This window comes from Silurus aristotelis (genome assembly GCF_946808225.1).
Source record: "Silurus aristotelis genome assembly, chromosome: 22".
In the NCBI taxonomy this organism is placed as follows: domain Eukaryota; kingdom Metazoa; phylum Chordata; class Actinopteri; order Siluriformes; family Siluridae; genus Silurus; species Silurus aristotelis.
Window position 1 is genome coordinate 15,095,756 of NC_139595.1, and position 15,625 is coordinate 15,111,380.

Below are 15,625 nucleotides of genomic sequence, written 5' to 3' on the forward strand. Positions count from 1 at the left end.
TGAACAATCCTGTTTAAAACTGTACAGCCATTTCTCCTTAACATCTCCACGCTTCTACCGGTATATCATCTGGTCCAACCGACTTTCCACTTTTCATCTTCTTAATCGCTTCCTCCTTAATAATCCTATTCACTTTATTCTACAACATCTCCACATCATCCAACCTTCTCATTTTCCTGCCTATTTTTCTTATCACCCTGTCGATCACAATCATGTTTTGCCAGCCTCTTTCTCCTTATGCTTTCCTGCAATTCCTCATTCCACTACTACATCTCTTTGTCTTCCTTTCTATTTCCAGATGTCACACCAAGTACCTTTCTAGCTGTCTCTTTTATCACTTCTGCAGTAGTTACCCAATCATCCAGCACCTCTTCACCACCACTAAGCCCCTGTCTAACCTCTTTCCTGAACCTCACACTATAGTCTTCCTCCTTCAGTTTCCACTATCTTATTCTTCTTTCAGTCCTCACTCTCCTCCTTTGCTTCTTCACCTCCAATGTCATCCTACAGACCACCATCCGATGCTGTCTAGCTACCCTGTCCCCTGCCAAAACCTTAGTCTTCAATCTCTTTCAGGTTGCCTCTTCTACATAGAACATAGTCCACCTGTGTGCACCTTCCTCCACTCTTATACGTCACCCTATGCTCATCTTTCTTAAAATAAGTGTTCACCACTGCCATTTCCATCCTTTTAGCAAAATCTACCACCATCTGCCCTTCCACATTCCTCTCCTTAAGGCCATACCTACTCATCACCTCCTCATCTCTGTTCCCTTCACCTACATGCTTATTAAAGTCTTCCCCAATCACTAATTGTTAATTCGTAGGTACACCTTCTACCACTTCATCTAACTCACCCCAGATATTTTCTTTCTTCTCCATTTTACAGCCCACTTGTGGACCATAGACCCTGATGATATTTATCATCACCCCTTTAACTTCCAGCTTCATGTTCATAACCCTATCAGAAACTCTCTTCACCTCCACTACACTCTTACTGTACTCTTCCTTTTACTTTTATGAACCGTTTGTACTTTTGTATTTTCTGTCCTGTAGAAATTGCGCAAAAACACACAATTTGCCCTGATTTTGAATCCCAGGAAAAACGTAATGCACGAAAAATTAAAGGGATTTTATAATGATAATATCGAAGCTTCTGTTAAAGATGACTTATACGGACGGTGCAGTTGTGGCTGCAGTGAAAGGAGACTTGTTGAATTGTGTTCTTTGGGTTTCTTGCTTCATTCCCCTTGCACAAGATACCTGTCTGTGATGCAGCGCTCTGTTATACTGCGTTTCTAAATAATATTAATAGTTTCTATGACGTGACCTCATAATGATGGAATTAAGAGGAGGACACGTTCATGGTCCTACCTGCTCCAATCCACCACTTAATACAATCATTATGATAAAAATCATGAAATTCATGGTGTTTGCCAGTTCTTTTCACTTTTTATCGATATGTTTTTCTTCTACAATATCTGGTTTTCTCCCACCCTTTAAAGCATGCCACTATATGGATTGGCAATGATTAAAAAAAAATGTGTCCCCCATCTGTTGTGATGTAGTGAGAATTTGTAACAGTTTTTTTTTTCATGTTTTTCAAAACACATCACTGTACTGTTTTATTCCATAACAAACTGATTTTAGTCCCAGTACTACGTAAAAGAATGCTTGTGAAATGTGTTTCAGGTGTCATTTAGATCACTGATGATTGAACTGTAGGTGACTGCGGCACGAAGAACTACTTGAGTAAGAAAGCATGAGGCTCACGAGAGCATTCATATGAAATTGTTCATGTTTTTAGTTGTGTTTACATAGTCTTGAATAAGTAATGATCATAAATCATTGATGAATATGAAATTTAAACCAGCCAGGCATTTTGTTTTCTTTGTTTTAGAATGGTGTTTTATTTCAGGACTGCATTTTATTAGTAATTTAATGCAGTTTTATAAGTAAAAGATATCTTTTCCGCTATTAAAAGCATTGTAGTTTGCTCAATCCTCTTCACTTTGGGTGCAGTCAGCATTCCACCTTTGGCATGTATTGGATTTTTTTGGTGTTGAGGTCAGAGCTTTATAGCAGGCCACCACAATCATCCACTCCAACCCATGTAAAACATCTTATATACAACTATGTGCCTGAAAAGTTGCGGTAAGAGTTTCGTCATACTTTTTTTTTACTTGATTTTTTTTACCTTTTCTCTTGTCGACGTTCTACATTTCTTTTACATTCTCTGGCTTACTCCCAATTTTTTAAAAACATGCTACTATATGGTTGCCAATGCTACATTTCCTCTAGGTGTGAGAATGTGCAAATGTATGTGTTCCCACCTCACACCTAGTGATGATTTATAGGTGACTGTGATGATGCTCAAACTCTGACCACCCAAGATCTTCCATTCCAACCCATATCTTATATACTGTGTTCCTAAGGCTGAGTGTTACTTCAAAATTACTATTCTATTAGTCATTTATTGTGTTTTATAGGTAATGGATGTGTTTTTTCTATTTAGAAAAACTGCAGTTTGCTCACTCCTGTCTGCTGGATTACTTTATGTGCATGCTTTACACTTCCTTAAGTAGACTTGATGACAAGAAGACTGAACCCACTGTCCACGCCATGGAGTTTAGTTGATGACAAATGTGTTCTGTCTGCATTCACCATTAGAAGGCCACTGCCATCATTTCTATGAATGTTCATGGTAAGATTGTCATATGATATAACATGAGTCTAATAGAAAGTTCTGGGTTCTGAGGTGGAAAGTTCTGGAAGGAAATACATAAGCATGGCTTTATGGTTGTGTAAATTGATATGGGACTCACGCTTAACTGTAATAAAATACTATTTTAATTATTATTGTTATTAGGATTATTATTAGTAGTAATAGTAGTAGTGGTAGTAGTAGTAACAGTTTAAAGACATTTCGAGAAGCTAGCTCGCCTCCGTTATCATGGCAACGCACACACAACACCGACCGGTGCTAAAAGCAGCAAAGGGCTAGAACTGAGAATAACCAGCCAATCAGATGCCTGCGTTTGAATCACGTGGGCGTTGACATGCCAACCGAAAGTTTTTTGTTCTAGCGTAAAGCGAGCCGCAGTGGTCAGTGTGCTGATCAGCCCAGAGGAGCGACAGCTCGTAAGATTTTGTTCAATTTGTTTGACAAAATTTAACATTAAGCTGTTCGTTTGAGTCAGTGGACATGTTTAACAGCATTATCAGGGATTTTGAAGAAGACCCCTTTTTTTCGTAAGTTTCATTTCTTTGCCGCTTGTTTGAATTGTTTAGATTCATTTAAAACAACACATAAAACGCATAACGTTGTTGTTGTTGTTGTTGTTGTTGTTATAAGCTATTAGCTGGGAAATGTGTCCCGTGTTTGGAAGGTTTTGTAGCCCCAGCACCTGTCGCTCAATGTTGCTCATGGGAGCGTGTGATGAGGCGCTGAGACGCTCGAAAAGAAAAGTCGGCTTTATTTAGGAAATAATGGAAATAAACCTGATATAAACGTGTTATAACGTTAAAAAACGCACAAATAAATTCAACTCTATATATGTGTCCCTATGGGCATATACCAGAAACGTGCAGTCAGGTGTTAAAGTGCCTTACCTCTTATAATCCAATGTAATTAAATGTGATTTTTCCTTTCATTTATTTACACTAATTTCTGTCTTATAAATGTCTTATCCCTATAATTATTATTATTATTATTATTATTATTATTATTAATATTATTATTATATACTTTATTTTATATATATATATATATATATATATATATATATATATATATATATATATATATATATATATATATATATATATATATACAGTGAGGAAAATAAGTATTTGAACACCCTGCTATTTTGCAAGTTCTCCCACTTAGAAATCATGGAGGGGTCTGAAATTGTCATCGTAGGTGCATGTCCACTGTGAGAGACATAATCTAAAAAAAAAAAAAACAAATCCAGAAATCACAATGTATGATTTTTTAACTATTTATTTGTATGATACAGCTGCAAATAAGTGTTTGAACACCTGAGAAAGTCAATGTACAACAGTAGCCTTTGTTTGCAATTACAGAGGTCAAACATTTCCTGTAGTTTTTCACCAGGTTTGCACACACTGCAGGATGGATTTTGGCCCACTCCTCCACACAGATCTTCTCTAGATCAGTCAGGTTTCTGGCCTGTCGCTGAGAAACACGGAGTTTGAGCTCCCTCCAAAGATTCTCTATTGGGTTTAGGTCTGGAGACTGGCTAGGCCACGCCCGAACCTTGATATGCTTCCTACAGAGCCACTCCTTGGTTATCCTGGCTGTGTGCTTCTGGGTCATTGTCATGTTGGAAGACCCAGCCTCAACCCATCTTCAATGCTCTAACTGAGGGAAGGAGGTTGTTCCCCAAAATCTCGCAATACATGGCCCCGGTCATCCTCTCCTTAATACAGTGCAGTCGCCCTGTCCCATGTGCAGAAAAACACACCCAAAGCATGATGCTACCACCCCCATGCTTCACAGTAGGGATGGTGTTCTTGGGATGGTACTCATCATTCTTCTTCCTCCCAACACGTTTAGTGGAATTATGACCCAAAAGATCTATTTTGGTCTCATCTGACCACATGACTTTCTCCCATGACTCATCTGGATCATCCAAATGGTCATTGACAAACTTAAGACATGCCTGCACATGTGCTGGTTTAAGCAGGGGAACCTTCCGTGCCATGACGTCTTAGTGTATTACCAACAGTAACCTTGGAAATGGTGGTCCCAGCTCTTTTCAAGTCATTGACCAGCTCCTCCCGTGTAGTTCTGGGCTGATTTCTCACCTTCCTTAGGATCATTGAGACCCCACGAGGTGAGATCTTGCATGAAGCCCCAGTCCGAGGGAGATTGACAGTCAATGGTCTTCTTCTATTTTCTAATGATTGCTCCAACAGTGGACCTTTTTTCACCAAGCTGCTTGGCAATTTCCCCGTAGCCCTTTCCAGCCATGTGGAGGTGTACAATTTTGTCTCTAGTGTCTTTGGACAGCTCTTTGGTCTTGGCCATGTTAGTAGTTGAATTCTTACTGATTGTATGGGGTGGACAGGTGTCTTTATGCAGCTAATGACCTCAAACAGGTGCATCTAATTTAGGATAATAAATGTAGTGGAGGTGGACATTTTAAAGGCAGACTAACAGGTCTTTGAGGGTCAGAATTTTAGCTGATAGACAGGTGTTCAAATACTTATTTGCAGCTGTATCATAAAAATAAATAGTTTAAAAATCATATATTGTGATTTCTGGATTTCTTTTTTTTTTTTTTTAGATTATGTCTCTCACAGTGGGCATGCACCTACGATGACAATTTCTAGCCCCTCCATGATTTCTAAGTGGGAGAACTTGCAAAATAGCAGGGTGTTCAAATACTTATTTTCCTCACTGTGTGTGTGTTTATATATATATATATATATATATATATATATATATATATATATATATATATATATATATATATATATATATAATTTTTTTTTTTTTTATCATATATAATATAAGGCGCAATTAGAGACATTGGATTGCTCAATCCCGTTCACACTTACCTGAGCATGGTGTACGTGTGCCCTTATCTATAGGAATATCACTAATATACTGCTTATATCTGCATGTCATAGAAAGATATTTGTTGTTATCGAATAAATTGCACAAAAAAAAAAATCACACCACGAGCCGATTGTATACAATTCAATAAAATTGTCTTCTCAAAGCAGTTTATTGGGAATTTCATCTCTTTTTGGTTCATATATGTGTCTTTTACCCTGCCTCGACCTCAAAGCACGTCCCTGGCATGTCCATAGTGCAACTAAACACACACACAAACGCCTGTCTGACTTTCTCTGTGTCACTCGTTCCTTCTCTCAGTTTTGTCTTGTTCATGTACTACTCATCACCTAACCTTATAAATGATAGAAGAGAGAAATTCAGGATGGTCCAAATTATTTAAATTGTGATATCATACATCAGCATGATGCCCTGACACGAATTTAGCAGCAACTCAGACAAGGTCAAAATATTATTATAATAAATATGCGCCCAAACCTTTCACACACAACATCCCTTAGTTAAACCCCTTTCAAGGTGAGGTAGTACTATAGTGTATCCAGACCTTATATTGGTACTCAAAAACATTTTATGGGGTTAGTTGGGGACCCGATATTGTCAGCTTCACGGTTCTAGATTCCGTCTCTCAATCTTCTGATCATTCATTTCCCCATCCTCTGTTATCTGTTTTGCCATCTTCTTATCTCTGATCTTCTCGTTTATTTCTCATTTCGCTCTCATTTGATTTGATTTAGTATTTCCACACTCTAAGATCATAGAAAAGAACGTTCACTTCAGTACTTATTTACTATTTTCTGTTAGAGTACAAGGTGGAAAATCTTTTAAACCTGTCATTAAAATTAACACAAAATTGCCAGAAATGGTTTTACGCAACTATATTATCTCCCAGTGCCATTTAGGATTTAGTTTTTTGTTTTTATAGTGTAAACATTTCATTACGACAGCCTGTTAATACAGTAAATCAGTTCAGCATAATATTGAATCACGTTGTAATTAAATATAATTCGTTCATAATATAAATTGTCTGCTGTCATACGTTATTTATATGTTACTGAATACAACCAGGCAGCACCGGCCCTTCAGTGGTAGTGGTACGGTTTCTACAAAATTATATGAACAAAAGTTTGTGGACACCTGTAAAACCGTAAAAGTGCTTTTGAACATCCTATTCCACATTCATTACCCATTTCCTGTTAAGAATAACTTCCACTCTTCTAGGAAGGTGTTCCACTAGATTTCAGACTGTACTTGTGGAGATTTTTATTCAATGTCAGGTATGGATGTACAGTATAGTAGGGTGAGGAGACCTAAGATGCAGTCAGCGTTTCAATGTGTTCAGTAGGGTTGAGGTCATAGCTCTATAGCAGGCCTTTTAACGTCTATCCCCTTCCAATCCAACTCATATGAACTATATCTTATATACAGTTGTGTTTAGAAGTAATTTCAAAAATAAATACACTGTTCCTTCTTAAACAATAATAGCAATGATCTAATATGTGTACACTTTTAGACCATATTCTCAAAACCTGTTTTTTCCCCTCCCTCTTTCTATTCTATTCCATTTTTTTTTTTATATATTATTACATTTAGCCCAGCAAGGTAGGTCCTCCTCTGTCCTGTTTATTTAATATCTGTCTCTAATGCTTGAAGCCAGCATATGAGTGACATGCATTATGTTGTGTTATTTGTGCTTTAGAACATAACACACTTAGGTCTGTTTGCTATTTTCTACTCTGTGTGTTAGTGAACCTTTCCACCTTCACCATGAACGCATGGGTCAAATGATGAGCGGTTTTCGGAGTCCCTTCAGGCACGACTTAATGCCCAGTATCACAAATGGCCTGGACAGGGGACGCAGGGAAGAAGGTCAGGACCCCAGTGTAGCTCCTCACAACAGGAACAGAGTGAGTACTGAGGGCCAGCATTAAGCCCTGTTTGTCCTTCCACATTACAAACGGTCATAAAAATCAAAATGTGGCACCCATTCAGTGTACATCCAGAGTACAGGTGGAGTAACATAAAACCTAATATCACTATATCAGGCTATAACCAAGTTAATCTTTGCTAGCGGAGCGGAACACAATTCCACAGACATTAATATACTGAATTACAATCTTTTTAAAAGAATGCTTTCAAGGACCCTTCACACTCGAAAATGGCGTTGTAGAAATAATATCAGACATCCTGATCTGGATGTTTACATAAATATTGACATTATACTTTTACAGTTTTTACAGCATGCACTATAGTCACCCTGGTATGCCATCACAGCCCTAATTCAGCTGCATAATAAAATGGTTGTCATCTTGTTATCTGAGCCATTACACTGCATGACATTTGGTGTGCGTATTTTTGTGGATCATTTGAAAACACATTGGACTCTATAGCATTTGTTTACTTCGCTCTTGAACTTCACTCCAGATGTTCACCAATCCCATAGTGAATATTCCACATCCGGCACCACTGTCCGGTTCGTCAGATCTTGCTCAAACACTCTGGCTGATGAGTGAAAGGACCCGTACACGTGTCCGAGTAGCACTGTGCCATCTGGACATAGCAGCAGTTAAAATGACAGTGCCAGCGTGGGGAGTTGAACAAGGTCATGATGGAAAACTGCCACGGTGTAACCTGAGCCTCTTTACTGGCAAAGCAGTTATAAGGCTTATTGAACACTGTAGAGAGAAAAGTGTGGCGGGGGTCTTGGTACAGAGCTATTTTTAGCCCTAAGGGTATTTTAAGCTGGCTGGACAACATTGTTCAACTGACACGCTGATTTCCCACTCAACTTAACTGGAGATTCTTCTGGAAACTCAACACAGTAGACAGGTTCATGGTGTAGGCTAGGTTTTTGGCAGATATTGAATTAATATTAAGCAGATAGTAGTGATTGTAATCATTTTTTTTTGTATGTATGTGTATTTATTGATACAGCAAGGTTTACTGTAACAAGGGTGTTAATTAACCTTTATGGAAGGAGTCTCCAGTGTCAGTGCTTTTTAACGCTTTAAGTTTTTATGGAGTTTGTGTTTTGCGTTTCTTATAATGTTCTATGCGCAATTTTTGTTTTAGTAATTTTATTAGAGAGGAACAATTTGTTGTTATAATATAAATATATATACAGGTAGACCCCAATCTACATCGTAGATAGGGACCACAGACATAAAGAGGCACTGTAAACACAAACAAATTTATTTATTTTTTACAAATAAAGTAAATAAAAAATATTAATAAAGCAGTAAGCGGTAAAATCACTTCGCAAGAAAGGAGAACGCACAAGATCACTGTGAACGCATCTGAACCATGCGAGGTCACGCCAACTAGAGCGTCTCTGATACCCATAATGCATGCCTGCCAGGCATACTTCTTCTCTACGCTGTTTGCGGCGTTGTCAAATCTACTTACCGTGCGTGGATTTAGAACGTTTTCATGGATTTTCTTTTTTTTTCCCTTTTTTTTTTTTTTACCGTCGTATCTATGAAATGTCGTAAGTCGAGTCTTCGTACGTTCGGGGTCTGACTGTGATTGCATAAAAACTATCCTTTATTATAATGATTGTAATTTCATTTGAATGTTATTTGAATGTTTTATTACAATTTTTTTTTTTAAAGTACTACTAGTATTATTGAAGTATTCTGCACTGGTTCTTTTTGCATTCTGAGACTTTAAAAGCTCTACACAGCTCTACACTTTTTAATGCATTGATGGTCAGTGGATGTAGTGTTTTTTGTGCATGTAGTGTTTGTGTGTAACCCTGAGGTCTCATGATGGCCAGATGGCAGGCTATAAGCAGCTTCAGAGTGCTAAACATACTGTAATGCTTCTTATACCCCTCTACCTTCTTCCCTTCGGGAATCTGAAGCTGTTGCAGAGTTTGCAATGGACTTTAATTAAGGTTGACCGATTGATCGACCGGTTGATTAATTGGGCAGATTTTTGTAATTTTAATCAGCATCGGGCGATTGTGTTGCAAATAAGGCCGATTATTGAGTAGGCGCATCTGATACACCAAACAGTGCATCTTCGTTCTGCCTTTGCGTGAGAGAACAAAACTTTCCTTTGCATTGTGTGGAAATGATCTTAATTTCACTTTCGAAAATATCCAAATGTTTGTGATGTTGAAAAACAGTCCTTTAAAAGTAATTGTGAACACATTTCTTTCACTCTTACTAGTTTCAGCAGTCTCCTTAGTTGTTTTCTTTATCAGCCAATAATTTGACCCTTCTGAAATATATACTGTACATTTCCCATTCTGATGTCTGATCATCTCTATGATGAGCATTTTGCGTTAGACCATTGACATGTGATTGGTTAAGCTTTACTATTCTCACACACACATTCACTTGGCATCATCCCAGGTCATCTGCTCTCACAGTGTGCTCTCAGATAACATCAGACATGCTTTGGGGAAAGTTCCTGCAGCACACGTGTATGTGACATTATGGCACTCAGCTCGTTTCAGACAGAATTAGGAGTATTGTATTTCACTCCTCATGGACTTTCCATGCTCCTTTCTTACTTACCATGCTTACTACACAAGCGTGAAAATAGTGTATGATCTGACCCGGTACACTACATTGTGAATCACACATCATAAGACTTAAGGTGGCATCTTCTCAGAACTCCACTCTATCTCTCATTTCCTAAAATGAAAGCACCCTATATTTTTGGGACTTCTGACTCATCGAGCGCTGTCCAGCAAAAAGCATCTGGGTATGAGATGAAACTCGATGCAGTGACATGGCATGGCAGAAATTGGCCATGAACTCAACTTTGCAGATTGGCACACATATGAAGCTTTATAAATATACTCCTGCGGGCAAGAGGATGGCAGTGCATTTCTCTCATGGGGCGTGATTAGCCCCTAGCTCTCTTTTACGTGTTGATAGTTTTACGGCACTGTGACCTTTCCGAATAGCTGATACAGCATTGCAGCGACTAGTTCAAGGAAAACAGATCTCTTCGTTGCGAAATGCCAGAATAATCCTTATTGACAGCCACCAATTTTGCAAAGACTGTGGCCCTCTCAGCGCTCAGCATGCTTCTCTTATATACACATACCGGCACCTGTTCACATACACACTGCTCGCTTCTTATCCATGCGCACTAGGGCTGTGTTTATTTCTGCACTTCAGTAGCATCTCTTTGAAACAGTTCTTGCTTTAAAATACACGTGAGTTTTAAGTAATCAGGTTGTTAGTGTTAAGATGGGTCTCACACTGGTTCTCTAAACACATTCCTATGTTGTTTGTTCAGTGTCTACAGGGTCTTTACGATGAGAGTATGTTAGGTACATGGAATGTCTTTGTCTTGGCTCACACATTTCCGGTTATTATGTTTTCTTACCCAATCAGGAACAGCTTCATGTTAGGTTTTTTTCTCCAGTGTGTATATGTACTTGTCTGTTATCTGCATTAAACTGCAGAAGAACATATGCGCCATGCTGTGTGCGGTGTGATTCCTCCCTGACCAGAAAAGGCATCGTAGATCATAGATGGAAAACCTCTCCAAGATTTAACTTTAAAAATCTAACACATGGACAACACAAAGCAGTTTCACACTCCTTTTTAATATTTTGTACCCTAATTACTATTTTGTAATATTTGTACCTACACTTCATCATTATATGATTTGATTTCAATGCTGTTATTTTGCACATGCTAATATTAAGGGTTGATGCATACAGACAGTCCTTGAGGATAGAAATACACAGAGTTGGTAAAATATTCACAGTTGGCCACATTACTGTAAATAGGCAGACCAGTTGTTCTGTTTTGGAGTCTCCAGACACAAATGGCCATGACCTCTTTAGGATCTAAATCTACTTCCAAGGTTTTTTCTTGCCATTGTCTCTGTTCAGGATCATATATAAGTATTGACACATGCAGGTTTATTTTTTTTATGTTATTAGTTGACCACTAATGGCCACCACAAATAGCACCTATATTGTGCATTAAATCTCTCCATCTGAAGTCATTCGATGTTACTGTTTAAACCTGTGCATTAGGACTGAAGCACAAAAATAACAAACAGATCCTGAGAACATTTCAAACACCCTTGTAGAGTAGCTGTGGTTTCGAAACGTACAGCGGCACCGAGTCAGTTTTTGATGCTGCATCCGTAACTGCGCGATAAGGTACAACACATTCTCTTCCTTATATTACATTTGTTCTATAAAGCACACATTAACAGCACAAGGGCTCTTTGCCCTCAGGAGTGCATACTCTGTAAGCCTGTGTGCTTTGAACAGTCTAATAGGCTGTTGGTGAGAATGCTTTAAAGAGAATGCAGTTAAGGGCAAAGCATGCCCTAAGGATAGATCTCACTAGTGCTCTTATACTGTAGTGCTGATGTATTGAAGTGGGGTGGAAAAGCTGCTCTTGACCAGGATTTAGAAGGCTAAGGCTCAAGAGTTCTAGAAGTTACATTTTGCAGTGTGGAAGCGAATGACTTCACTGGGAAGAGGCGACGTTGATGGAAGTTAAGACATGTTTATAATATTGTGTGGTATTCTATAGTTGTTGTACCTATATGCTTGTTTTCATTACCTAAAATTACTTGTCGCATAAAATTGCTTTAGTTCCAGTAGGACCATGTGAGGTTGCTAAAGGTGAACTGAAAGACACGAGACCCAATTTGTGTGTGTGTGTGTGTGTGTGTGTGTGTGTGTGTGTGTGTGTGTGTGTGTGTGTGTGTGTGTGTGTGTGTAGGACCTGGATTCCTTCAGGAACCCTTTTGCCATGATGGACAGCATGAGGTCACACATGAGGGACAGAAGGGAGTTTATGCACAGAAACATTGTAAGTGCCGTCACTCACACTACATCATCTGTCTGTATAATTACTTTTGCCATGAGCTTTTTGTCTAACTTCGGTTTCAGGAGGACATGGCATCAAACTCCAACTCGCACGCATTCAGCTCCTCCTCGGTCATGACTTACTCTAAAGTAGGAGATGAGCCAGCCAAAGTGTTCAAGGCCTCCAGCCAGACACGCTGCATTCCTGGAGGGGTAAGTACTTAATTAAAGGGGGGGGAGTATTAAAACTTTTTATTTTCTTAATAGATGTATAGAGGTAATGACAATTGGCAAGTAAGTCTGTATTGTGTGTGTGCGTGTGTGTGTGTGTGTGTGTTTAGATTAAGGAAACGAGGAGGACTCTGAAAGACTCTGAGAGTGGGTTAGAAAAGATGGCCATTGGTCACCACATTAATGACCGGGGCCACGTCATTGAGAAGAAACACAACACCAGGACAGGAGAACGAGAGTTCAACCAAGACTTTCAGAACTTGGATGAGAGTAAGTTTGTCCTTCATTTGCATTAGATTTTCTTTTCCACCTCAATATTATGTGCAACTCCAGGCAACTGTATCACAAAATCACCCCTGACCTCTGGCCCTCATCTTTTTGACCCCATAGCTGAAGCTGAAGCTTTCGATGTGGAGTGGCAACAGAAGGTGTCTGAATTTCAGCCTTCTGCACAAATGTCCCATCTGGAGGCCCCTAGAGCCAGAGCCGTTCACCGAGCAGCCATCGCGGGCCCTGAACACACACACAGGTTTACATATGAGACATGATCTTTTACATTTTCACAAGTGCATGTGATCTGAGAGTAATGAAGTACAATAGAAAAATAATAATAATATTAATATTAATATTAATATTGATAATAATAATAATAATAATAATAATAATAATAATTCCCCTGTTCAAGCTATGTAAAATAAAATAAATGTCACAATGTTTTCTGTCAAAATATGATATTTATTCCAATAAAATAAAATAAAAAACAGGATATTAAAAAATATATATATTTTAGGAAAAAATAGAAGACAAAAAGGTAAAAAAAAAAAAATTTACCTTCCAAATGAGACTTTTTTTATTCTTTTACATCACAACATCCTGCCATTTTACCAGAGGTGTGTAAACTTTTGATATCCACTGTAAATTATTATTATTATTATTTTATTTAACATCCTAAATTTTTATTTCTGTTTTATTCTTTTTGTACGACTCCCACATGCAACACTAATATTTTATTAATATTAAAAAAAGACATTTCTCATTTTGGTGTCGATTTATTTACGTGTCTTTAGTTTAAAAATTATGCATAAATTATGCATAAATTATTAAGATCTGGAGTTGTTAAGGAGTTTTGTCCCATTTTTCATGATATTTTTTTGTTTCTTTCTCCAGAGAAACCCAAGTGAGACCAGCGGAATCCCAAAGGAAACTGCACATTTCTGAGCTCAACATTAAAGGCTCCAGCAAGAAGGATTAGAAAAAAACTACAAACTGAAAGAAAAGTCTGGTAAAAATCATCTCTCTGATTTTCATGCCAGCGCTTTTATTCTTCTCGTACTGTGCATCTGTTTTTCTGTCATGTAATCTACACTAAAGCAAGTCATCCAAATCATCAGAGTCATTTCGTTTCTGTTTTGACTGAAAAGTTTGAAGAAGGAAACCTGACACCTGTACAGTCGAATCTTAATGTGTGCTGTAACCAAATATGAAATGTTAAAGATATGTGTTACATGGTGTGTAGATGTTTACTAGTTTTCATGCACCACACACACATTTTATTCTTTGACAAGGAAAGACTTGGATTCTACATGTTTTCTTGAATGTTATAGTGATTTAATTACAACGACTCATTAATTCACACTCAGATGTTCTAAAAATGCACTTTTCAACATATTCTTGTGTCCCATTAACTACTATGGTTATGCCCTTTAAAAAAGTTTTGTATTTTGCTCCTTTGTAAAAAAAAAAAAAATCCAAATGAACCCCCCCCCCCTTTTTTTTTTTTTTTTTTTTTTTTTTAGATATATAAAATTCTTTATCATAATCCTGTTCCAGGTAGTCCAATTTGTGTTGAATTGTGTCTGCTTTTTTTTTTTTCTTCGTTTCTTTTTTCCAAAAAATGTAAGACAATAAAACCTTCTTTATTTAGGTCCGAGTTGTTATTACAACAAAGTAACAGGTAATTCCACGAATATTATACAATAAATTGCAAGACGAACGTTGGAAAGGTTTGTATGTGCTTATTATCTTGACATGATTATTTATATGGATCTTTTCAAACCTTTCCACACAAATCAAAACAGTGTACTATACAACAAATCAAAAAATATATTACAACATGCACATCCAACAGTTCTAGTGTTTATTTAACTCGTTTTTGTTTCAACTGTGCCAAATTCATTCCAGCACATCTCTTACTCGGGATCCATAGAACTGTTCATAGAACTTCATCTTATAATCAAAAGATTCATTTGACCTAATGCACCTTTGAATATGCTGCACGGGAGTTTTATGTGTTAGAGTTAATGTTCAGCCTCAGAGTTCAGGTTCAACAAAAAGGAAATGGGAGGGGGGGGGGGTGGTCACATTGTGAGTCACAGTATGCAGTGAAAGGCTTTTTATGACCACTCTGTTACATAATTGGAATAAAACAATAAAGAGTAGACATAGGAAAAGTTGCAGCATGAAAGTAAATAAAAACTTTCTTTTCGGCTTCTCCCGTTAGGGGTCGCCACAGCGGATCCTCCGCACGTTTGATTTGGCACATGTTTTACGCTGGATGCCCTTCCTAACGCAACCCTCCCCAATTTATCCGGGCTTGGGACCGGCACTAAGAGTGGCTGGGGATGGTTCCCTGACCGGGAAACGAACCCGGGTCGCAGCGGTGGGAGCGCTGCATCTTAACCACTAGACCACCAGATTCAAAATTATTGACAATATAATAGAAAAATAAAATAAAATAAAACAGGAACAAATACAATGAAAAATCAAATAGAATAATACAGAATATTGTTGTTTCACTGGTTTAAAGCCTCAAATGTTTCCCCGACTGCAACAGAGAGAAGTCCATTGATGGGATGGCTGAGGTTCCTAATTATGTCCCTGACTTTGCCTTAAGGCATTGTAGATTAAGATGGACTGAGTGTAAGTCAGAGAGCTCGGTGTGTGTGTGGTTCTCCCAGTTGATTGCGCAAAAAAAACGAATTCTCCATAAAGGAAAA

The 15,625-nt window shown here is 38.0% G+C and overlaps 1 protein-coding gene across 1 annotated transcript; it reads left to right on the forward strand.

The window, feature by feature from the left end:
- Positions 1–3,082: 3,082 nt before the first annotated feature.
- mlf1 (myeloid leukemia factor 1) lies at positions 3,083–14,016 on the forward strand. Its single transcript, XM_083526098.1, has 7 exons — positions 3,083–3,252; positions 7,350–7,509; positions 12,313–12,402; positions 12,483–12,611; positions 12,740–12,899; positions 13,020–13,158; positions 13,797–14,016. Exons 1-7 carry the CDS (start codon positions 3,206–3,208, stop codon positions 13,879–13,881), a joined length of 810 nt encoding a protein of 269 aa, XP_083382224.1. The 5' UTR covers positions 3,083–3,205; the 3' UTR covers positions 13,882–14,016.
- Positions 14,017–15,625: the final 1,609 nt, after the last annotated feature.